We start from the raw sequence: 26,439 nt of genomic DNA, 5'->3' as shown, positions 1-26,439 counted from the left end.
CGTTAAGCGATCGGATGAAACAGTGTCGTGTCGTGCACGAATAAAAGGCGTTCTGTTGCATGATAATCGTTAATCATTTCACTAGTTTCCGTTTGACACGCCGAGTCAAATGGGCCTATGTTGGCCCACAGCGTTGCCCGTTGTTTGCGTTCGAATCGAATCGCTCCCGAACACTGCTGCCACCTGCAGCAGACTTTGCGTTTAATCATCGTCCTACTTTCCCTATTACGACGTGGCGCGCACGTTTGTTGCAAACATTCCGATTACGATTCAATTAATTTCATCCGCCACGGTGTCGTCGTCGGAGGTAGCACCGTGAACTGCCGTGAACCGTCGTGCGCTGCCGCCAATCAGCTACACGAACATCCGTAATGTTACGCAGAATGCTTCAACGTAGTCCTTTCGGATAGCAGACCACGGCTGGCAGTGGCGATGGGACTCGCGTTAATCGATGGGAAAATTCTTCACTTTTTCAAGCGTAAACACGACGACGAGTACAAAATGGGCTTATAATCCCATTTTGCTTTCCATTTTCGGAGGTTTCGCTTTCGTTTACTTTTATCCTCTCCCGTCGGTGCATTATATTCACCGTACTATTTTTGCTCATTAGTTTCAGTCGTTTTTTACACAAACTGATTTTACTTTAAGGTGTTTTTTGTTCGTTTTACTCTGATTTATGACTAATTTTGTTCGTTCCGTTGCAAGAAAAAGCTTGCCAATCGCGCGCACATACTTTATTTGCACCAAGAACTACCTTCTACCTCTGACCTTGGCAACTTGCTAGTTATACTTGCGCGATTCCACGCCGAGGAGAGCCGACGCTGACGTGCGACCTCCTGTAACGGTCCCAAAGGAAAATCTCAATCAACGGCGCCCTACCTACCGTGGAAAGCATTAGCCGCGGCCGTCACCACCCGGGCGACCCCTGCGAAAGGTTGATCGTAAAAGTTGAAATGAAATTTTCATGCTCAAATTAAATGACGGAAATATAATTTTTCGACGGTCAACATCCACCACCGCGCGGGGCGAAGGCGCACATCCTGCAGCCACCACCAATCAGGGCCACCGGCGGCCAAGTTTGTTTGTATTTTGCGTTGCGGAATTTGGTAATTTCACGCCACTCGCACACACACCCACAGCAATCCGCCGAGAGAAGTGTGGTTTCCGTTCCTTCTTATCTGATTGTGCGGCGCGCGGTTTCCTTCGTAGAGGCGTTTGTGCTACGGGAAGGGACACACTCCTCAAACGGCATCGGCAACCCCGCGGCCGGGCGCGACCTTGTTTTCGGGGTGCGTAAGGTGAAGCACATTCCGCACCGTCGTTCTGGGAGGGAAATTTTCCATTTTACGATCACCATTGTGCCCGATTTCGCGTGACACGATCACGCGGTGCGTTGATTGTGCCGACACGGTGCACCGGCACAAGAGCGGCCGTTAGCAAGGTGCTGGTTCGTCTCCCAAGGATTCAATTAGTTGTTCGCTATTTAAAACGAATGAAACGGCTTCATCGGGTTTTCTCGAACGGGTAATTGCTCGAATTTGTTATTGACAGCTGTAGTTCGATTAACATTAAAGCTCGAATCGAATTATTTCTTCCCACGATGTGTGTTCGCCGGCAGAGGCCGTCGACTCAAGCAGCAGGTGGCCTCTGCTGCTGTCTGAGCGTGTGCGGAATGCTGCGATATTGGCTCGTTTTTTCGGCACCCTGTTTTCTTTTGGGTTTTTTCAGTTGTCTAAATTTAACACTCACACTTCCGATGGATGGCCCATCGATGGTGGATCCCACTGCTCACTTAGCTCGCATCCCATGCGTCGTAGGGGCCGTTGTGGGTGCTATTTTTATGCGATATTTGTTGGCCAATTGTTCAACTCCCGTGCAACGATCGATGCGAAATATCGTCCTAACTCGTGGCGTATGTCATACAATGTGTGAACATCGTTATTGTGTTCCATTTCTGTTTTCGCACGGTTTTTCTGAGAAATTTCCTGAGTGTTTTGATGCTTGGCCTGTTGCAGCGACACCGTTTGTTGGGGTCCGTGGGAACTCTTCTTCGTGCCAATGGCAGTGCTTGGTTTATAGAAAACCATACCCATGTGCAATTCAAACGAGGCCACGCTTGTGATGGTTTGTTTTTGTTTTCTATTCACGCACTGGCCCCCAAAGGAAGTGCTTCCCGGTGCTCGGATTTTATGAGACGTTTCAGTCTGGCAATAAAAGACTCACGCCACTCCCTTCTTCCGCTCAGTTTCATCGATAAATTATTACAGCGAAAATATATCTAGTTCAAGGTGAGCACAATCCACTTGAGCATGCTTCAAGAAGGGGCCCCAAAACTAGAGCGAAGATAGCGTGTAAAAAATCCTGTTCTCGAGTGTTCACATCAATCTGCTTCTCTTTCTCCACGGTACACGACGCTCATCACGTCCCATACTGAACTGAAACAGTAAAAAGAGCGTTTCTCAGTTCGATCCATTCGAAGAGAGCATAAAACGACGGTCGGTGTCGTCATCGTCTCGCCTTCACCAAAACGTCACCACCAAAGTCCATTACACAGCGCGCAGCGTCTCATCACAGAGGATCACGTCGCGGATCAAAACATGTGGTCCTATTTCTGTCGTAAGAAGAAGGGCGTCCCTGGCGTGTTCAATGTCGCTGCCTTGGCCTTTTCGACATAGGCCGCAGTGTGGGCCATTCAGCGTGCCCTTCGCGTATGAAGTTTTTTGAATGAAATCCTATCTTAATTGCATTTTGCATTGAATGTCCTACACGAAATGCTCAGAGACTGGATTGTGGTTTCTTTTGATACAAATTATGAAAAGCTCGTGAATAAAGTTAATCGACAGAGAAAAGAACGTGATTTGAAACACTCGCTCAGTCATCCATAAAATTATACTTGATTGCCTAACAACCTGCAATTACAATTAACATGTCGACAACGTTGGAAACGCATTAAATTCCTTCGTGATTAGTCGATACACTTGGCCAATTGTTCGCCAACGTTGTTAAATTCATAGAAATTTCAATAGAAACATAGCCATTAATTACTGATTTCTAGCGTACTGATTAATTTCCAATTACCATTTCTAAATCGATACGAATGGCCGGGGGACCGTATGATGGCGTTTATCGTTAGTGTATTTGCCAAACCAATTTTAATATGAAGAACCAATTCGAATGGCGACAAAGTTCCACGAATCTCACTGGCCACTGGCATTTAAATTCTAGCACCCAAGTCCCATTTCGATCGTTCAGGTCGCCCCACGTCGCTGTACGTGGAACTCGCGAACCCTCACGTCATTCCACGCGTTACCGGGCGCCTCCACCGAACACGTGTTCGTGATGGGGAACCGACGGAAACGGATACGTAAAAGCGGTACTTTCACATTCTCTCACGTCCGGCTCACGGTGCTGCTTGCTGCCAAAAAACTGCGAAATTACTCGGCATAATGTTCGACACACACAGAGTACTGCACGGAGTACGAATGTCATGTGCATATTTATATTTCGGTTCGGTTCGGCTCTCGGCCGGATGGAAATCACCGAATGTCTGAGCGAGCGGTTGTGGCTGTTATCCATGACATTGACAATGACAGTGAAGCCGCGTCGCCATTGGCATTTACGCTGTTTGGCGGCAACCCCTGAAGACCTTTATCTATACTGCATCCGGTCGCCGAATCATGCCCACAAACAAACCCACACACGCAAGCAGCGCCGGTCGGGCACAAAAGGGTCGTTTGCTTTTTGGCACCAACCAACGTGGGCACGGGTGCGTCGCACTGTCGCCAGCCACCCGAGTCGAAGGCGCGCAGACGGGCAAAATAAAAAGGTAAAGAAAATTATTTCACGAAAACTGCTTTCGAAATCGTCAACCGTACGGAGCCGTACGTTTTGTGTGGCGTCGAAAGAAATGTGCGAATAAACGTTACGTCTCCGGCCGTCTCGAGTGGTGCTGTGGCCCCACCAAACTTTGCGACGGGACGGCCCGTGCTCATGTGCGCCACACACGGCTAGACGTCCTTGATATAAAATATGCCATTTATGCTCACCCTCGGTCGGTGTGCACCATCTGGGCAGAACCGTCGGCACATAAGATGTGGCATCACATGGCCCAAGGAAAGCATTTTCGCAGTCGTTCCGCCCGAAAACACTGCATTCCGCCGTTGTTTCTGCCCTTCACCTTCGACGCGATCACATGGTTACGATGATGGAAAGGACTATGCAAATTTGGTTACCTCCTGTGTGTGGTGGCAGCTATAAATATTGGCAATATTAAACCATCGGTGTCGCGGCGATGGGCAAGCAAAGGACACTTTATGGCGCGCATCGTCATGCATATTTCTTGCATACCGGGTTCCGTTCAGGCGCTCCCACGGCGCATGTAATAATAATAATGTTCGATTGGGGAATCGTTGTTCATGATGTGCCGGATGATGAACATCGCAACATCGGGCGACCCGGGTACGGTTTCCCTCTATTTCACATCTCTCTCGTGGTCTCTCGCGTTCAAATACCCCGCTAAACGTTGCTGGAAAATGCTGTTACTTTTCCATCCATCAAATCTGTCTATTTGAAGTGCTATTAAAATCGTGGCTCACTGCATGGCACGACACTGTGCTGTGATAAAAAGCGTGGAGTGGAAATTGGACACAGTCCTTTGAAAATAAATAAAATTTGAATTTTGGTGCACCGCGGGCAACATGAAACAAATCGTTGCCCAAAACTGACAGGCCTCGTTATGCAATTTGGCGGCGTGGTGCTGCGCCGCGGGGCAGGCAGATGTTTACTTTCATTGCGCCAAAAGCCACTTGCCCCCGGGCAAACGGGAAGCTCTTTCGGTAATTGCATTCCATCGATGGGAATGTTTCAATCGGACTGCTGCGCTGCGCTAAGCGAAACGGTGCCGACGTCTAGCCTCCCGACTCAGCCAGATTTGCTTTCGTTTGTGCATCAATTTAGCAGACGCGTCATTCTTTTTGCTGTTTTACTTCTTCACTCTCGGTTACATCAGACCCCTTTTTGGGCCATCTGGGCCATTTTTGGGAGTGATATATGGCGGATCCTTCCCCCGGGTGTCAGACGGGGGCGATAAAAACGCGTGTCGTACGCGCGATGCACGTCATCGTCTTACGCGATCGTTGCGCATCGGTGTAAAGTTCAGTGTCAGCGTAAATAAACAAACAACAAGCATGGCCGCTTCCAAGCGACGCTGATTCAGGCCCCGAGCCGCGGATCGAAATCGCGTCTAATCTCGCACAAGCTCAACTGCGTTTCCGGGGATGTCAATCATGTGGCTCGGCAAAGAAGAAAAGTCTTTCTGCAACCCTGCAATTTATTGCTCGCACCCGTAAAAGATTGGATTTTCGGCTCGCTTTTATGGGTAATCTATTAAAACAATGGAGCCCATAAAAGTCGGCCGACGTGTGTCCAGCTGAGCAAACCAGGACTGCTCAGACAGGGATGGAATATTTATTTTGCGTTTCCCCTGTGCCCTGCCGCAGTAAATTTGCTAATCGATTAGGGCGATCGCCGCCATGCGGTGTCGCATTCTGGCCTACCCTAACCTGTTCCCCAAGCCTTATTCGGACCGAATAAATATTTGTCCGATGAACTGTTTGCGATACAAATTCGCAAATTACACAACCGGGGCCAAACCGGTGACGAACACGCACACAGCTAAACAGATAAACACGTGCAAGAGCTTGGCAAAAAAAAACAAAATAAATAATTAGTCCCTGCCATGGGCTGGTACGTACCAAAAGGTCCTTTTTGAAGCGCCAGAACAGAGAATGTGCCTTTTGATCTGCAAAAAAATTGACAAAATTGCGCAATCACCGTAGTTAGAATATGCCACGGCTTTTGTCGTCGCGTTGTTGTCTCACCGGGGAAATGCTTGTAACCCAGCTTCACCGGCTTTCCCACCGTTTGTGTACTTTAATTGGCCATTAGTTTGGTGGTCAACACGTAGTTTGGGAATTCGTTAGAACGCAACCCAAAACAGCAACGCTGACCGACCCCACAATACACGAGAGAAACGATTAATAATAACCTCTACACCGTCTAGACGCCAACGACTAGGTAAAACATAATATTTTCGCGTCAATTCTCGCGGTTTATCTGTGTTGGGCTTAAATTAAAAAAACAAACCCACACAAATTTAACTTTGCTGAATCGACCAAGCCGAATCTTTCGGGCCAAATTGAAAGATTCGTAATTATTCCTCAATCCGCGCAAGATTAGCTTTATTGCCAACAAAAGTTACAGCCAAAAGCCAACTTTTAACGAACCTGACAGCGGAAGCGGTTCAGGAGGTTTGCTCGATCATTATTTCTCCCGCCGCGCAATTTGCGGGTTCCGTTCCGATTCTTAATTCGGTTTGATTAGCGGCGCAATTAAAACCGACACACGGACAGGAGAACCGCAAATTACATGCTTGTACGTGCCAATCGAAACCCATTGAGGAGAACAACCTCGGCTCGATGGAGGCGCCTGGTGCCCTTTCGATTGATCGGTCACTCGGCGCAAGCCGTTACACGATTAGCAGCGCGTGTGTTTCGTTTGTTTCGGAATCAAAGAAAAAAAACGGCATGTTTACAGTTCTTCCTCTCAGCCGATTTTTGTTGGGGAATAACAAAACCATATGTTGACCACTGTTGTTTCACTCATCCGTGATAAACCGATGTTCAAATAATGCGTAGAAACTGAAATCGAATGTCGTGTAGGCTAAGTGTCGGAACGTGAGAGTGAATCTCACGTTGTTATCGCATCTATAACCGTGACGTGAACTAAACAACCAAATCTCTTGCCAAACAAACCCCCTAGCCGGGTGCAGAAGGTGGCGAATATCTTCCCACACAGTGTCTCTTATGACGAAAACTTGTACCACAAACAGATGGGGCAAAGCGTTGCCGTCGAAGCAAAAGTTTACCAATTATCGCTCCGACTGCGACCATCCTCCGCTGGCTAGAGTCAGCCAATTGGTGTAGTAAACATGCACGGAAAATTGTTATCAGCCAAGGAAGTACTACAAAAGGGACCAGCTATGGCAAACGTTAACGAAACGCAAAAAGGGTAAAGTTTTGCAGCAGGTTAGTGAACAAAGAGTCCCATTAGAAGCACGGAGACGTTTGTGTTCTACTTCGTAGTCACTTGTGGCCACTAGCATTTCAACTGCCGCCCCATTCGTTGTTGTCGCTCACTTTCGGCAGAACGATGCATTTGGATTAAGGCTCTTCTGTACGACGATTTATTCCCGTCGCGCTTTTTCAAAATTATTCGACGGCTTCCAACATTTTCAACAACAATATCGTGTGATTTCTCTCCCAAGACGGAGATCGGTTATCGATCACACTGTCAGACGTCTAGTCAATGTCTTTTAAATAGTTACAGCTTACGGGGTTAAGAGTACATGTCCATGCAGATTTTATTGCATCAAACCCTCTCAACAGAAGAATGTGTTGTGCCACGAAATAGGATCCTTTATGCGGATCACCTAGCGGCACCATGGCTTAACAATAGAAACTAGACTAGTCAGCAACTGTAGGACACGAGAAGTTTGAATAATTAGTCTTTGTAGAACTTGTGCTCCATTCTCCAACTAGACGGGGGGTGGCTCCGGCCACAGATTTTAGTATAGTCGGACCAACGATCCCAAAAATCGCTTTTGAGCTACACTGTCGTTTCGAATTTCGCTCGCCGCTTGTAACGCTCGTAGTGACACGTAGTGTAAGGCAAGCTGCGTAGTAACGTAACGGAAACTCCGAGTGTTCAACATCATTTGTCACATGCTCCGTCATCGTCCATCGCTTATCCGTTGCCTCGCGCCCATCTTCATTTCACCGATCACATACTGCATTCCATAACGCCTCGTAACGCTCACTAACGCTAGCAAAGTAGGACTGCGTACCGTGTAACACCTTAGCACCCTGGTGCCCTTGTGCTATATGTGTATTTTCTTTCTTTATCTTTCTCTTCTCTTTCTTTCCCTAACACTACGCTCCTCCGTGTGTGGTAAACGATCGAAACTTGTGCACAAAATCGCTCCATCGAACAACTTTGCTCACAAAACATACAATTTTATCGACCTCACCAACGACCAACTGCGCGTCCACCTAACGCCTTAATGCACACACATATACACAAACTCTCACATGTCCAACACGTTGTGACACTTGCAACCACCGATGCATTTTGCTGCCTTGCAACCCACGCAACCGTCTGACACTGTGTGAATAAAAAAACACCAAAACGTAACGCTTGCCAACTATAACCGTTCCACTTTTCTGACCGCGTGGCTTCCGGCGACCATACCGACCGTTCGAATCGTTCGATCGGTGCAGAAACACGCAAGGATAAGTACGACAGCCGGCATCACGAGGCGAGTGTCAGCATCACTCCGGGAGCCGGTGGTCCATCGGCGTCGTCATCGTCGTCGTCGGTGGCCACCGGTCAAACGCAGCACTCGGTCGGCCCTTCCGTAACGACCGACAGTGTCAGTGTCGGTGGTGGTTGTGGTGGTGGTAGTGGCAGCAGCAGTAGCTTCACGATGGTGTCACATCCGCCCCAAGCTAAACCGGAGCGTCCGAACAGTTTGGGCCCATCGAAGCAATCGCGGCGGATTGTCTGCTACCATGGTGACGGTTGTAAGTATGATGATAGCGCGGCATATGACCCCCTGTCCCTTTCCACTAACATCACCAGACTTTGTATCGCTAATATATGTTTCCAACTCCCGGTGCTATGTGAAGTAGAAGAAATTTTGAATCCTTTCTTTCTTTGATCCGTTTTTTTCCGTTCCGGCACAATGGTGCTCCGTTTCTTTCGGCCATTTTGTTTACGTTACGATTTTGTGAAGAAAAAAAGTTAATTTACCACGCAAACTCCTGGATCGCGAGAGCGTTACGCACGTGGCGCGACTGCGACTGTTGGTTCTGTTTTTTTTCTCTTTCGCTCGCCCTCTTTCTCTCTCTCTCTCTCTGTTTCACCGAAATGGCAGCCACCAGAGCAAAACAGAGTGTACGTGCAAAACGAACCGAGAATCGACCGGCGCGACACCGATCAGTAGGACAGAAGAGAACCCAATGAAAATGTGCAACGAATTCGCTTTTCTTTTTACAGCGCAGCCCAGCGTGACATTACTAATGACACATCTTTCTCTCTCTCTTTCTTTCCGTTTCAATTTTTTTCTCTCTCGCTTTGCTCTGTCCCACCCCCGAACAGTTCAAGATAATCAAAGGAAAACTCCACCGCCCGCAAATGACGGCCAGCAGCAACAGCAGCAGCAGCAGCAGCTGCAACACCAGCACCACCAGCCAACGCAATCTCTACAGGCCCAGCACCACCACCAGCAGCTCCAGCAGCAGCTGCAGCAGCACCACCAACAGCAGCAGCAACAGGCGCAGCAACAGCTGCAGGCGGCGGCGGCGGCGGCTGCGGCTCAGTACCAGCACCAGCATCAGCACCAGCACGGTCACCATCTGCCGAATCACATAGTGCTGTCGGAGCTGCCGGAACCGCCGATACCGGTGTCGGAGATTGGCCCGATCCCCCCGCCACCGATGTTCTCCACGCCCAGCCCCACGCTCGTCGGGGGCCGGCCACACGGTGGCGGCGGCGGCGGGGGCGGTGGCGGCAGCGGCGGCGGTAGTAGTGCAGGCGGCTCTATTGGTGGCGCTGCCAGTGTTGGCGGCGGCAGCGGTGGTGGTGGTGCTGGCGGGATCGGCGGCGGCGGTGGTGGTGGTGGCGGCGTCGGCGGCATTAGCGGACCTGGAAGCGGGAGCGCCAGCGGCGGCGGCGGAGGCGGCCAACCACCGAATGTGCATTCCACTGGTAGCAATAGTAGTATTATGAGTAACATTATACCGTTAGATATGAACGATTACGACTACGATGGTAAGTAATCCGAGGGGCCCGGAAGCAGACCCCCCTCCTTCGGCGGCCTCCTGCAGGTCATCTATCACCCACTGTACCACCCTCTCTCTCTCTCTCTCTCCACCCACGGTGTAGCCTTTTAGAGTGTGTTAGTTGTCCATTAGAGTGTAGCGCAGTGTACAGCACCACTAGATAGCGATGACCGGCGCGCGGGCGCGTGAGAGAGAAAGAGAGAGTATAACTTCTTCACCACTAGATTCCTTGCATCGATCCGATCCGAACGCGGCTTCCGGTCTTGCCTCCGGGGCGGCTTAGACTGCCCTGCAAAGCACGATTCACGCTTCGCTTTTTTCCCTAATTGCCCACCGAAAAGGGCTGAAGCATGGGAATTTTAACGGAACTCTGCACGCCGCCTCGCTCAACACTAACACGCACACGCGAGCGACTCCTTCGCGAGCACTATCATCCTGCAGCATCTAGCATGAGGAATCCGCCAAGCAGCCACTAACAGGATAAATAAATTGCCCATCTCTGCTTGTGAAACGGATTGCAAGCTTGAAGTGTGGCGTGATTGCACCACCAACTGCAGTTGACAGGGCCCGTCTGTATGTGTGCTAGCTATGTGTCTGCTTTTATGTAGCATAAACCCGTGCACATTCGGGTGCATTCACCGCGCAACGCCAATCAACTCCAGCATAGCTCGCCGAACACGTCGAAGACCGCTGAGAAGACCTTCTCCTTCTCGGGTCGGGCTTTACATCTCCACGGCAGAATTTTCTCGATTGTTGGCCGATCAACATGAAAGGAATTATCTACTTCAAGGCATCCGTTTCGAGCTTCGGAATGTTTTCGACAAAATTGCTACGAGTTTGGGCCTACGGTTTGCTCTTTATCGTTGTCTTGATCGGCGAACGCCTTGTGGTAGCGTTTCGATTTACGATACTCACACGCTTGGTGATTTTTTAAATAAATTAAATTCCTCTTCGTAGAGGTAGGACGGAGGCGATTCCTAACGGGCGATTCCGCGAAATGTTGCATTCTGTTGAAGGCAGGAAATAAAAATAGCCGCACCGTGGCGCGCTGGCTTCGGTGGTCCGTCCACGAAAGAACTGTTCAACAACACTCACTCAGGCCGCGGTGGCAAACAATAGGTTCTATGATATTTTTTTTTTTCGCTGTGCCGACTTCATTTCGTCGACCACCTGTTGCGCGATGACCGTGGTTTGGAGCGACCCATGTCAGCGTGTAGAGCTGAGCTTGTTCTAAACAAAATTCGTAACATCGTCGCGTCATGAATTGCGTCGAAAGCGAATTTAATATTCTAACACACACGAAGACACCGCACCATTTTACTCATCCATCTTCAGTTGATCGGTGAGAGGATTGTGATGGAAATTGGGGAAAACCCGCATCGCGACACCAAACCACGGACCAACAACGCCATGCGTGACGCCATACGGTTCTTGGGCCGTGGGCCGCTACTTCCGGTACGCGAACCGCGTGCGCTTGTGGCGTATGTGTGCGTAGCCAACGCACAGAGTTCACACCGAACGTCGTTCACGTGCTGTGACCCAGTGTGAGCGAGACGCACACTCCGACACCTTCCCGGCACGGTATCTGGCCGCGGTGCCGAATTATGCAAACAGGATGTGTCGCTGATCTGCCGACGGTGCCGCGCCGAGCGGCACTGGACGTCCCGCTGGACTGTCGCTGTAAACCCTTCGATGTGGAACCCATGAAAAGGAACCCAGAAATGATATCTTTAAACCATTCAAAAACCAAAACGACCGATCGAAATGGAAATTATTGGATGGAAGTCGCTTCTGAGAGCTCCTTGTTTTTGGCGGGAAATAAAACACTGGACAAAATCTGTCCAGTGTCCTCGAACAACGAATCTTCTTCCAGTAGGCAGTCCGCACGATCCCTCCAAGGGTTGGGATCGAAAAAAGAAATGCATGCCAATCTAAATAAACTTCTGCCTACCACCAGGCATCCATCCATCCAGTCGAAAATAAACCATCGACGTCAGCCGACGTCGTAGCGTGGCGGATGAGAAATTTTCTTTTCCCCAGGACCGAACCGCAGGGACCAACCAGTGACGCGCGCAACAGCACGTCACTGACGCCGCACTCGACTGACGGCCGAAGGAGTTGCGAATGGGAAGAAGAACAAAAAACGCACGCAATATTATTCCCATAACTGCGCGGCCTCCGGTTGAATGAATATTTCATTCGTGAAAAAAGAGATCCCCCGTGGAGTTGTTACGAGAGAAGCGCCGTGTTGCTGCCACAGCTGAAGATCCGCCGGAAGAGCCGTTGATGTTTCGCATAAAGTTGTGAATCGCTGCTCCACGTCAGCAGCAACTCCGACCAATCAACGCCCCGCGAGAGCGTGTCAATGAATTTAGTCACCTGCGGGCGGCGGCTGTTGGATTACTTTTTCATTTTGCCTCTCGAAGAGAGAGTGCCACGAACAAATTAAATTCGCTGACGTTGACACGCGTGCTGGCGTCGTCTGTTGTTGCGTTCCGTGACTGTGACTGTTGGCACCACTTTTCTCAATGAATCCAGAGAACCACGGACACGGACGGCGGCAGGACGGTCGGAATCGAACACCCTTCTGTGTGCCACGTGTGATTCGCGACGTTCCGGAAAAATCATAAAAATCCGAGGATGCCAACCACAACGGGCCTCCCTGCTGAGTGCCAATCAATTTTTCCATTTCTTCGTCGATTTCACGTCTTCAGAGGGCAGTGATCCGTTTTGAAGTGCTCACCCGATCATCATCACCACCCGTTCATCTGGAGGTTGGGTTTGTTAATTAGGCATCGATCCCGCCGTTAATGCCGGTCGTGGGAATGCTAATGTGGTGCCCGAATAATTCGGGGTCGGAAGTTGACTCTCCATTCTACAGCTCCCCCTTTCAATCCATCCGGTCTCGGTGTATTTAGCGACCGTTGTTTGCGTGTTTTAACGTATTCCACCTTCCGGTTCGTGCTTCAATTTTGCAGATCATGAAAACAATGATCACGAGGAGGTTGATTCGGACGAGGACTACATGTACCCGATGTCGCAGCCGAACCCGAACATCGACACCAACCGTATCGACGAGATACCGGCGAAGGAGCCAAACATTAACGCGGTGCCATTGAAGTCTGCGCTGAAGAAGAAGGGGTCGAACCCGGGCACCCCGACCCAGGACAACCGGGCCCTAGCGGTACGGTACGATACGAACCCGCCGGCTGCGGCCACCATCAAGTAAGTACGAAAGGTTCTCCGAACCGCGGAGACCACCCCGCTAGGGCGAGGAGAGCCACACCAGAACAGAGTCGCCCCATGTCGCCCTTCGTACACCAAACATGGGGACAAAACAGTCAGAGAGAGAGCAATAGAGAGAGGCCACCAGTCCCAACTCATCAGATCACGTCCATTTTCGCTCGGTGTTTGTATGAGACTGTCGTTCAATCCGCCCAATCCGGCGGATGCAAGTGAAATAGCGTAGCGTAGCATAGCACGAAAACCCCTGCTGTGGTGGCCCCGTGTCGCTCTGTTTGATCGCACACCCCAATGTAAGGCTTCCCCTGTAAGATCCTAGCGGTGCTAGGATGCCAGTAGCCCAGACTTAGTCATTGTAACGTAATATTTGTGGTACTTCTAGTCGTATTAGCTCTCTTGCGTAACTTCATCTTCACGTGTTTCACGATATTGTTGACGGTTTCCACATTTTATGATCGAATTCTCTATCTTTCTTTCTCTCTCTTTTCCACTCTTGCGCTATTCTCAGTCTCTCTATCTCACTCACTCACTCTCTCTCTCTCTCTCTCTCTGTTTTCTCCTCTCGCTCACACCCTATTATATTGTGCGCTCTCTTTCTCTTCTTCTTCTCTCGCTCTCTTGTATTGTGTAACTGTTCAACCAACCAATCAACTGTTCGTTTCTGTACATTTTAGGCCAGTTTTACGACCACGGATTAGAATATGGTAATTTCCGATGATGTTTGTTACTTGTTTCATTTCCAGTTTGCATCACCCTTTTCCCACGGTTCACTGTTGTTGCTATGGTTGATGTTTGTTGATTGATTTTATTTTAATTCCTTAACGCATTTTGTTTGGCTATGCTAATGATGTTGTTGTCCGTGTTTTGGTTTCTTGTTACTGATATTTGGTTTTGCTAATTATTCACTCTGACACACACTCCCCGTGCACGGCAATGGTACGTTAAATCTCACGTTGCAGAGGAGCTCTTGCGTTTTATGTTGTGGTTATTATTTTTCATTTACACAGTTTATTTGCCAATGTTTGATGAATGGTTTTTTTATCTAAAGATTGATAGCGCCATATATTTGCCGAACATTGTTGCCGAGGTACTAAACAAAATTAGCCAGCAGGTGGATGCAAATCTGTTTGACGACAGGCACCGTTTGTGTTGAAGCTTTGTCACGTGCCGCCTGGGAAGCTGGGCCAGGGGTGTTAAATTGGATTATACGCTTAAGCCACTGGTAAACCTTTCGTGCATGCAACTCACGGGCCCGTCTGTGTTGATATCGTTTAAAGCTGGTGTGTTGAGCGAAATATAAACAAAGGAAAAGGCTGCTTGCAAAGGAAAAAGTCACGCATAGAGCAGAAATCACGTTTGCCAATCACGGTCTAGGTGCATTCCACGGTTATGTGCAAAACGGACTCTCTTCTGACACTCTGAGCAGTGTTCCAATGAGCACCGCAGAGCATGACACAATTTTAATACGACTTTCTGACACCCTGTTTTCGAAAGCAGACCATTTGGCAAACTATTTGGTGATCCCTTTGGTGTGTGGTTCTCGGAAGACCGCCAACAGAACCGTTTAATGTAAACAAGAAATGCAGATTTAAACTTCGGACGACTACAAAGCCCCACCGGAAGGACAGTTCCAAAGCTCTTCAAAGTTCCTCTTCGAAGCAGTCCTTAAACGTCCTTCCCTTGTTATACCTTTCCACCGGGGGCTTCGAAATGACGAAACTTTTAGCAAACAAACCGACCGCCGGTGCCGGGTGCCCTTCCGGGATCTAGATAAAATATGCCACTCCCCTGGGCCGATTGCGCCTGCCGCAAGTTACAAATTGTGTCCGCCAGGAAGAAAGAGGTGTCCCCCCCATGTCTGATTACGATTCTTCCGGAGGCCATCCATCTGGGCGCCCTTCGGCACTGGACGGCCTGCATGGGTACTAAGCGCACACGTCTCCAGCCACGAGCGAATGGCGTCGTGTAACATTTTGTGGTTCTTTATTGTCCAGTATATGGACCGTTTTCACGAAAAAAAAGAAACAGCCCCTGCGGACCAGGCCCAGAAGATCTTCTCGGGCCGCTGACCAGCGTACCGGAGAAATCTCTCACAAAACTCCCCGTTAACTTGAAGTGATGTGTTTTCTTAACCTTGTTGGCTTAACCCGGCAAGTGCACGGTGGTGGCGGCAGCGGCAACGGCAACAGGGTTTCGATGGCGTCAGTAAAAAGGAAGGTTTCTTTTCAGAGTCCAGCGACCATGGCGAGCCGTTGTTTATGGGTTAGGGTTTTCCTCGTTTTTGCTAGTATTTTTAACTTAAGAAACCCTTGCCAGGCTTAACTGGACCTGAATAGCATCAATCTTGGGTCGGTCGAGGTTGTCTGCCCTCTTCTCTGGGTGGCAACGGGCTACACAGCGCAGCCGGAGGGATTACGGTGGCTGATGAATGTTTTCCGCTTTTCCGAAACCGAAACACTGTCGCTGCTGCTGATGCACCGAAAGGCCCCGTGGTTGTCTTCCTGCATCCGGCCTCACACGTAGTTGAGTTTTATATTAAAGTCGTAAAAGTTGGTAAAACATAACTGCGAAAGGAGTCGCCTAGAGTATTATTAAACTTTCGTCTGTAAAGGGGCGAATGATGTCCTTGATGATGAACTAGCTTTTTACGATAATGCACCCGATGTGTGGTGTGACCGAGTTTGCCCATTCGTTTCGTAACACTTTCGACCGGCGTATTTTGGGGTATTCTGTGTATTGCCCACGACCACAAAGAGTTTCCCAGAAATCCCACCAGTGAATGGGCAGCTTCGGCGAAGGGCCAAAGTCTCTCCAGTCACGATGCAGCGTAAAGTCGTCATCATGGTTCTGCGTACTACGTGCGTGGTGTAACGGTTGAGCCAAGAAAGGATTTGATCTTTGTTTTCCCACACAACCGATTGCCGTAACGACGCTCGGCCCCCTATTGACCGCCACCCACCGTAAGGAAGTTCTCGTGACGTGCGCATTCTTCAGCGACTTCACAGAAAAACGGTTCCCCATCAGGCCTTCTGGCGTATCAAACACGAAGCGATCCTACCAGAAAAGGTACGCAAAGTTGTGCCCGTGAGGCGTCGTAGGCGTTGTGCCTTCTTTGCCACAAGCGAACGGAGGGCCACCCGGTCGGATGTCGGATGAAGTGTTAATTTCCTTCACCGCTCGGCCAGATTTCTGCTTCCTGGGCGAGGTGTATAACCTTCGAAGAAACCCGACTGCGCAGTGGTCGAGTAAAGTGAACTCCCACGGTGCTCGGAAAAATAAAGTGCCCACCGGGGCACGGGGCTCGTTTTCTTCGTCGGTTCGCGATCCCGCGTCGGGTATCTTCCTGGCGGAACGGAAAATATAGAATCTAACTTTCCAACATCGTTACCGGGGCCACGCGGATGTTCCGTTGCCACCAGCAGTGGTAGCTTCAGGGAGATGAATGAAACCGAGCTTCGAATTGTTAATGATTTACGGGATGTCTACTTTTGTGTTATGCTTTACAACGAATCGTGACAACCACTGTGATGTCCCAAAAGGTATACCACAATTCTTAACAACGGATTTCTTATCAGTCATGCGTCTGGAAATCTCTCATCGAGATCCGCTTCGTAGTATCCGCAACGAACGCAATAGGTACAGTGTTATGAACTCCCGAATGCCGTTATACGCGCAGACATAAACCTTACCGGCCCCAAATCACGTTCCACGCGAAGACCAAGACGCGTAAGCAGAAACAATAAAATCCGGTGGCGTGAAAGTAGTTGCAAACGGTCTGTTCGCTCTGCCGGAAACAGCGCTGCTGCTCTCGGTGTAGCGCGAAAAATAATGACCCAACGCGAATAAAGAGCATCGCCACCCGGGAAACCGAACACCACATCCGTCTAGAAGGCCCAACCTTCGCGGGTGGCTGCTATGTTGGTCTCAGCATTGGTTCTTGCGGCTGGCCACATTATAATGATGAGCTCCGAAATACGTGCCGCTGCCACTCCGTTAACGATCTTCCTCCACAAGGGGTCCTGAACCATGTAAGTCCCTCTAAGACAGACAGCCCTTCGATTCTCGAACCTCATGCTTCTCCGTCATGCTTCGATCTGTGTGTTTCCAACGCCCGAAACCCGAAGACGAATGACTGACTGTCTGAGTGAGTGAGCCTGGTGCCATTCTCTGCTGCTGGTGTCTAGTGGTCGTTAATTTGCGCCAGTCTGAGTTGTTGGTTTTCAGCTTCTTCGCTACCATTCAGTACCGCATGCGCTTTTCCCGACACGTTTTTGTGGCGGTTCTTCAACGGCAGGGACACGTGTGCTAGACACCCACTAGGTTAGTGCGCTTGGATAGCACCCAACTTTTCCTTTGTCTTAATTAAAATATTTTCCACAATCGCGAATTCTTTCCACTCGCTCTCTGGCAGATTAATTCTGTCCCAAGAAAATTGGGCGTACTGTTGTTGAGCGCTCTCCAGTAGAGCTGTAGAAGCTGCTCCCTCCAGAACGTGCACACTTTCCACGAAACCACCACCAGCAAAAAGGATCCGGGCCAAAGGTCGCTGGCAGAATGTTAACTTTTTGCAGTTTAGCGTACAGCAAAAAAATACGACAACATACGTACCTTAGATCCGCATCAAACGTTCAACGTAAGCTCTTGCTCGCAAGGTTTTATGGAAGACCGGTCCCAGGAAAACGGGATGCTCTCACCGCGGGGGAGCTCCGTTCGAAAGGCCCAACCCAACCAAGTGAGTGATGCCGGCACGCGTAAGCGAAGCTTTTATCGATAGAATCAGATTACGCCGCGTGCGTTAAAAGAAAGACGTCACATTATGACGCACGGCTTTCATGTGGTTTACACTGCAAAGTACAGTCCGCCGATAAGAATCCCTTTTGCCACGCGGGCCGCTATTAGGTTACCCCGCTTTCTCGGGGCGCGTTGGGCCGTGTAATGTCCCCATTTTGTATGGGGAGTATGGCCTATGAAAATAGTGTCCTCTTCGATGTGCGTGAAACGCTGAACCGTCGGTAGAGCCCGAAAAACGAGCGGAATCCACCTTGTTCAGTGTTCTAGCGTCGCTACGTGCGGTGGATGGGGCTGCGATTGCTCACTCGGGGCCAAATTGTGAATAATTATGCTTTGCAAAACTAAACTCTCCAGTGGCCCTTCCGTTACCGTGAGATGCTGCGAGTCATTGGAAGCGCTCGGCAGCGTGACGATCGTGCGCTCCGGCACCGGCGTCACTGCAGCACATCGCCTCATCGCGTCGGCTGTAAATTAATGTGCGGCCGTCGTCATCGGTCGACGATCCCTGCCGAGTGTCAAGCGCCCCAAAACGTTGCTGCTTGAGTTGAAATTGATATCCGAGCACCAAATTCCCTTGCGCAGGGCAGGCGCCACCGTGTAGGATCATCATAAAGCCATTCCGCCGGCGTACGGCACCCTCAGGACGACGGGCGACAGTGTCGGTGCTTGTGCGAAATTTAGTTTTCCACACTCCCAGATCCTGCCCCTCCGTTGGTTCCGCTTTGTGTCCCGCCGCCTGCCAGTTAGTGTGGGGTAAATGTTTGAGCTGACACTCGCACCGAACCGAAACCCGGGAATGGGCGTGTTTGACAGTGGAAACACGCCCGCTAGCACTATTTGTGTAAGGAAATGATAAATTATTCCATTATAATGGTAATGTTTTTTTTTGTCCTCGTCGTCACACGAGTCCACCATCAGCACCGCACCAAAGTGCTACAACTTCCCGCAGGCCCAAAGGTTCGAAAGCGCTTTCGGGCTTCGGTGCTGCTGGTACACTCATGACAGCCGCCCGACAGGCTCGTGAAGTCCCCAACTTCCGTTCACGAGACGAGCCCAGAGTCCCTGAAGGGGTCAAAATACGTCAACCGTTTCAACGAACCCCGAGCGAGATGCTACCGATTGTGGAAGGAGCTGCCGTCGCACTGTCTCAAGGAACTGACGCCGGGGTTCGGAATTGTATGCTGCCGCGCTAACGCGAGAAGTTAAATGCGGCGGCACGTGGCGGCACCTTATGGTGCCACCACACACTGTGCATTTGTTGGGAATCGAAAAGTTTCACGTAAACTTTGGACGCGTTCAGAGATCATTCGCCTAAAAGAAGGAATTCTTCATTCCTTCGTCCTTGCGAACGGGGACGAACGACCTTAGACAGTTCAAACACACAGGCAAACACAACCGTTTCTGGCACATAAGTGTAATGTGTGCTGCTAGCCCATTAGCTCAAAAATGTGTAAAAACTAAGTGAAATCCTCTCGTTATGTTCGATGTATTATTGCTGGTATTTTGCTCACAAAAGTCCACGCTAACCATCCACATTGGGGGGGGGTGATTGATGTTTTTGAAGGCACACACGCGCATGTTACACAAACAGCATGACACACAACGGGGTCTAGTAATAATTCCACAATTTCTTTGTTTTTTTATTTCCATTCAGTTGTGTTAATTAACAATTGTTCATTTTGGCTTTAAGGGGTGATTATTGGTTTTGCTACTGTCGTATTTTCTCCCATTTCCACAATTCCACGAACTACTGACACTCGGTTTGCCTGCAGGCGATGTGTACATGTTTATGTTTTAATGCAATTCAATTAACCCTAACTCGTAAGCTCACGACCCAATAACCAATTCTGCTGGTGTTGTTTGTGCATTCATAAGGTTGAAGTGGGAAACGCAACATCCCTGCGCTCGTCGCCAACCCGTTGAGCCGTTCCGACAAGACGCCCTGGAACTGACGGTTTCTCTCTCTCTTTCTCTCTCACATTCTCCATCTTTCTGTCCATTCCACACGTTTCGTTGCGCAACCGTTAACGCTGCGGCCGCCACAGTTCCCGACCGATGCGTTTCCAAATTGGCCTACCCAGCACGATGGAGAACAAGGAAAACGCGCGCCCATATGTGATTCGCGAGGGCGACGACAGTGACCAGTCGGATGGGCCGATCTGCTACCGGGAGGATGATGCCGACCGGGCGGCCAAAATTGCGCGCAAGGAGAGCCTCTCGATCAAGCTGGCGCTCCGCCCGGACCGACAGGAGCTCATTAATCGCAACATACTGCAGCTGCAGTCCGACAACGAAAAGCAGGAATCGAAGGAAGCGATCGGGGCGCGGCTGATACGTCGCCTGTCGATGCGCCCGACGGCCGAGGAACTGGTCGAGCGGAACATTCTCAAAAGTAAGTGCCACTGCGCCTAAAAGTGCGTCACCACTGCGCTGTCGGTGCTAATGGGAGCGTTGCCTTCCCACAGCCCAATCACCGGCGGAGGAGAAGAAGCAGAAGGAGGAAAAGAAGCGCTATCTGTTGCGGAAACTGAGCTTCCGGCCGACGGTCGACGAGCTGAAGGAGAAGAAAATCATCCGCTTCAACGACTACATCGAGGTGACGCAAGCTCACGACTACGACCGACGGGCGGACAAACCCTGGACGCGGCTAACACCCAAGGATAAGGCCGCCATCCGCAAGGAATTGAACGAATTCAAAAGCTCCGAAATGGCCGTGCACGAAGGCAGTCGACATCTTACCAGGTACATGGGTCGGCCCATTTCGCAGACGCGGCCCTAGTCTCACCAAGCTTGGATTATAATGTGTCCCGTTTGTTTTGCTCTTCCCAGGTTTCATAGGCCATGACAACTGCAATGGAAGGCCAAACAGAGGCAGTGTGCCGTTCTTTATTTTAAATTTCTCATTAGAAATTACAATCAACTGGCCGTGTACATATGAGCGCCCGTACCGGGACTGCGCGCACCACTTTTGGGCAGCACTGACGCTGCGGCATCCAGCAATCGTCAACTATCAACTACCCCTTCCCACCCACCCTTGCGAGATCCGCTCAGGCAGAGCCATCGGAGACCACCGACCGTTGGACAACCGACTCGACGCTCGGAACTGTGCCGAATGAGAGCCGGTACAAAAGCGTATTGCACAAACCTTCAAACTTGAGGGTTTTGTTTGATTGTTGTCTGAACTGTCCCCCGGTTGCGGCAGGACGACGGGTCCAACTCTCCGATTCCGAAGGGGTAGAACGTATAAAAAATACAACAAAAAATGATTCCAACATTCAAACATTTCCACGCCTCACCGAGATCGATGTCAAATATCAACGACAGTCGCCACATTTTTTTTATAGTTTTACTTTGCTTTTTTTTCGTTATGCATTACATCTGATGACAAAACTCGAAGCTTCCCCGACAATTGGATAACCATTGGCTAATTTGCTATGATTGTTTGGTGTACGCGGCATACTCGCTTGACAAAGATGTTGCAAATAGTTTGGAGCGATTTACTTTCCGACACCATTATCATCCCCGGGCCAGCGTGAAAGGTAAATGTTTGAATGGGTGTATCGACAAAAAAACGCATAAGTATGTTCACATTCTCTGGAGTCTCTGAAGTTGATCTTGCAAAGCGCAATGGCGTTGGAAACAGCGCAAAAATCCTAATAGCTATGCAACCAGTCGGGATAGAAGAATGGAAACTGATGTGGAATTAACAAAAAAGAAAACGTAAGACGCAAACGTTCTGGTGATGGGAAACGAAAACCTAAATGAGAATAATTATACTGTGATAATGTTGATGACGTGTTTAGAATGTTACCGACAAAAGAAAACGGGAAAAAAGGTTCGCACGCGCCCGATAACAGCTGTAGGTAAACATGGCAAACATTGGAGGTGCATGCATTCACAATTGGGAATGGATACCGGAATTCAACACCTGCTGGCGATGGTATGCGTTCAAACGTGAACAACAATATCAAAGTGAAAATATGACACCGAAAAAGGGAAAAAATAGAGCTACATTCTGGTACTACAGGCAAGAGGGAAAACTTGAAAACATTACGTTCAAAGGATCATCTGGAAGGCACACCATACAAGCCAGAAACTCATCACAATCAAAGGAAATGACATTATAATGAATTTGAAGAAACGCAAACAGTGCATGGACGCCACAGATTTTGCGAACTACGCGAAGCTCCCTAGGAATCATTGGTCAAAACCATAGGTCCTGCTTTCCTTTCTGTTTCACATACATTTACCGGACCGCCATTAGTTACGCCTCGTGCATCCCTAAATGTGTTGAGTTGACATCTGCAGCTTCTTACTTAATGACCCCGAAACTCCCGTACTTCATACAGCGACCCATTTCCTTACGAAGCAGTAATGCGCAAGCAAAGACAAGCAATTTGTCCAATGCACAGGACATTAGCCGAAGAAGAAACGTAAACTGCGCTCCCAAATAATGCATCCATACCTAGTGTCGCAACAACACTACTAGCACTACTACCACTTACTACAAGTACCGTAACGCGTGCAGGACTTACTCATTGCATTGTACATATCTTGTGAACACCGACGAGGATCCCGCGTTTCCATCGAGGTTCGAACGGCGAGACATTATAGAATACGAAAGGAGCGGGACGAAAGGGGCGAAGCGTGGCATGTGTTAGTTTTAAGAATCCCTACAAATAAATGCATTACATTGGCAACGGCAAGCAAAATGAGTGTCGTCTGCATAGCGCATGCAGATCAAAAGAAAAGGAAACATAATAATGGCCGTGTGGAACTCCTTTAACAATACTGGCGACCGAAGCGAAAAAGGAAGCACAGCAGAAAACGATCCGTAAACTTTGGAAAGCAAACGTGAACAGAAAAACTCGATGTGTAAAAGGTACGCCAATATTTAGATACTAAACATTTGTCAGAAAAGTGCTCCCTCTAGTAGTGAGCGGGGGAATTACTAAACCACTTTTTAATGTGGAAGGTTTAGTAGAACGGTAGTAGTGTGGTGAAACATATTACAAGCGAAACACGCTTAGCCGATTGCGTGAAACTGCCAAGGGGAGCGTCGACAACAACCAGAGTGAGAAACCGATGGCATGATCCGTCTGTACAACCGTAGAAGCACCCTGCGCAGATAAGTGAACACCGGTGAATGAGCAGAGAGGAAAGAGGGCAAATATTACACGCAATCAATCAATTATTAATACACAGAGAATAACATCAGTTAATGAAAACTTAGCATGTGACGTATGGTAGCGTTCGCCGAAATCAATATGAGTACTTGAATGTTTTCGTGAAATTTGCTACTAAACCTTGATTAGCACCGTGAGCACGCGTGGGCTAAGGTGGCAATCTATTAAAAATCCATCAAGTCAAAATTGCTATACGACGCCGTCGTCTGCTTGTGGTAGGCGATGGTTTCCACGGAGATTTGTGGTAAAATGCGCCAACGAAACGGCGCGCAAAACTGGCTGAATGTAGGTGAACAGGAATGGTGTCGTCCTTAGTTAGTTTTCAATTTTCCGCTAACCAGCTAGTTCTTGTCAGTTTGTGTCTAATCCATCGGCAAACACAAACAGGGTGTTAAAAACAAAGATACGCAAACCTACAGCAAACGGTTTCTCGCAAAGCCGCGCTATGCTTGTCGGTTTTTGTTGGTGCGTAACTTGTGTACTCAAACCGCAGTGACGAGAATCATGTGTTGCTGCGCGCCACTACAAAAGGATATTGATTAGAAGATATTCAGCTGTCATTTGCCGTGAAAAACAAAGTGTCGCACAGGTCGCACGTCTGCTACAAATCAATGGGGCCGCTTTTCCGGAGCATAAATAAATCAATATGCGTAAAAGAAAAATGCTATTTCCTGTAAGTTGTAAATGGAACCGGAGGATCTATAGAGATACTTGACTTTTTTTAAACCAATTTATCTTCGCCAGTGGCGGCGTCAATAAACGAATGGTGGAATATGCGTTCCGCAGTCTAACGGCCATCTTGTAACCCTCCTCGACTACAAACGTGATTCCGAACAGAATGACATATAAAAACTCATCTTAAATGCGAAAAGAGAGTGAACAACGGTACATCCAATACATCCGATTGACTTCGAAAGCATAATTTAAAAAAATAAAAAAGAAACACACGTTTAGTTTTAAGGCGTAATGCATATAAATATATATAAATATAATAATACTGGTTGAAACAAACGAATGAACCGCTAGGAGGTGCAGCTGGACGCAAGAGTAAAAGAAACCTTGGCAGGGCCGATAGGCGAGCGTGTGAGAGGGGCGAAGCAAATCAATAATTTGTTAAGACAAGCAAACAAACAAACAGAAAATACAAAACAAGTAACGACAAATAAAAAAAAATAAGATAAACATCAGGTTGCGTTTGATTTACTTGATTTCGCCTAATTTATTCAGTGGCCTGCATCATCACTCCACCGGAACAAGGAGGAAGACGAATATGCTGGGCCAATCTGCAGTACCACCTAACAACGAAATGGCACGTACTGGATTTATTCTTGTATACTTTACGCATCGGATGCGTCGTGTGATTATTACCGTGCCACAGGTTGCGGGACTATCGAAACAAGAACGCTTCGCAGTTGTAAAGTTTCTCAAGCGCATCCATTGCGAATTGTAAATTTGACAGCTGCTGCACAGGAATCGTCGAGAATCATCACGTTGTTCAATTGTCAAACCAACATACCCGCAACATGATCACGCTCGGATATTCAGAGTAAATGTGTGTGGAATATTTACTTCGCGTGACAAACAAATGCACCGTTACGGACACGAATTGCCCCACGGATACGAATTAACCGACAAAATGGAAGCCACTTTTCAGCACTTCACCACAAAGCAAGCATGAAGATTTGAGGATTCAAACATGTTTTCGATAGTGGACATCATTTAAATTTCTGTTTACGAATTTGACTTCGGCTCCGATCCCGCACGCACACTACCACGCCCGGATGACGTGAGTGCCCTCGACGGCCACAATCCGAACGGTGCAGCGAATGAGTATTTTCGAAAGTCGCACCGCGTGCACGTGTCCTAACGTTCTTGGCTTATTTTTTCAAATTCGTTTTTCACAACATTCACCTACGTGCGATCGCCTTTCCGGCAGAGGCGGCCACTTCAAGCAACTCACCAAAATAAATCCAACAACCCGCGTTGTAATTCCTCGTTTTGTGCTGTTCTTTGTTTTCAACTAGCACGCACACCACCAAGCGCTTTCGGTTGTCCCGAGCCGAACGAGTGTCCCGAACCCGAAGTGTCAAACGAGTGAGACCCGCCGATGAGTTACTTAGATCGGGGATCGTTTCGCGGAAGTCGAAAGCGGCAAACGCAACACACTTCGCGAAAACAGTGAAAATCGTGCACTTTTCCTCTCAATCTTCTTCGGTTCTGTCTGGTTAATTGTTCCCGTGGCGCGCATCATCGTGTAAGCTGCAGAGAGCGGTGTGAACGTCCCGTTCTGCCTATCGGTTCCGTCACCGCCGCGTTGTTTTGAACGTTAAATTTTACAGTCATTTCTTGATACGCGTTGGCAAGTAACGTACAAAGTATTGTCGGCCCTAACCGTGCCCAAATTGCTCCATCGTTGGTAAGCACTCCACGAAAGAGCGACAGCTTTGTTTCCATACAGCGTGTGATAAGTGTGACGTCATAGCAGGAGCAGTTGAAACACGCATTTACATTGGTAGGCCGTTCGGAGTTACAAAAGCTCTACAACCGTAACATTAACTGTGCATTACCGAAAAAATACCAAGCTGCTTTGTTTAGTAACTTTTGGTTTTATTACTCAATTTACTTAAAACACCGCTGCGATAAGTTTGCGCTTGATTGTGATTGTGGACAAACGGCGTGATTTCAACGTGCACATTCAATTTGTGAACGAACGACGAAGCATCAATCTCCAAGTAGCCATTTCTACCTGCTGCCCCGAGGAAGAAACGTTAAACATTAAAACGCGTCAGTAACTACCTAACTTGATCGTACGAGCTCTCCGCAGAGAGGGTTTCTCCTGAATTTTTGGTTGCACGGCACATAGTGATAGTGAGTTTGGCAGCACAATTTTGCGGCTTTGCCCCGAAAAGAACAAGACACTTGGGCTGTGTGATACCGAGCAGCAGTATTAGTTCGTCATCGACTTAATTTACCGGCGTCATTAAGCATCGCTCGACCGCGGTATCGCTTACAACGATATTAGGATTTTCTGCTGCGTGATTCGATTCCTTCGAAAAAGTCCAGTCTCAAACGTGCACGCGGTATCGCAATCAGGAGGCAACGGGGACCGAACGCACACACACCGCGGTAAGTGAGCGGCTCCCGGTCGAGAACTCATTACGAAAGCCCACCGAACCAAGGTAAGTTCTTCTGACGGGTCTTCCGAGGAGTCGTACTTCAACGCCGAATCCCGTTGGAGCTTATTTGAAAAAAACAGGAAATAACTAATCAGTGTTTACCTCCCTTTCGCCGTGTGCAGTGTTTTCTGGTATTTTGTCAGC

General features: G+C 48.8%; 1 protein-coding gene across 2 annotated transcripts in view; it reads left to right on the top strand.

Moving 5' to 3' along the window:
- The window catches only part of LOC131205397 (uncharacterized), an 89,440-nt gene extending 65,170 nt beyond the window's left edge, over positions 1-24,270 (top strand). For both annotated transcript variants that reach the window (XM_058197476.1, XM_058197474.1), the window contains 6 exons: positions 9,217-9,888; positions 12,878-13,124; positions 13,817-13,846; positions 19,979-20,325; positions 20,399-20,675; positions 20,763-24,270. In XM_058197476.1, the coding sequence (XP_058053459.1) occupies positions 9,217-9,888; positions 12,878-13,124; positions 13,817-13,846; positions 19,979-20,325; positions 20,399-20,675; positions 20,763-20,778 (1,589 nt within the window). In that variant the 3' untranslated portion in view covers positions 20,779-24,270. The remainder of the gene's footprint in view (positions 1-9,216; positions 9,889-12,877; positions 13,125-13,816; positions 13,847-19,978; positions 20,326-20,398; positions 20,676-20,762) is intronic.
- The last annotated feature ends 2,169 nt before the right edge of the window (positions 24,271-26,439 follow it).

The sequence above is a fragment of the Anopheles bellator genome, chromosome 1 (genome assembly GCF_943735745.2).
Source record: "Anopheles bellator chromosome 1, idAnoBellAS_SP24_06.2, whole genome shotgun sequence".
In the NCBI taxonomy this organism is placed as follows: Eukaryota; Metazoa; Arthropoda; class Insecta; order Diptera; family Culicidae; genus Anopheles; species Anopheles bellator.
Note: the sequence above shows the minus strand (reverse complement) of the source record. Positions and strands in the feature narration are given on the sequence as shown.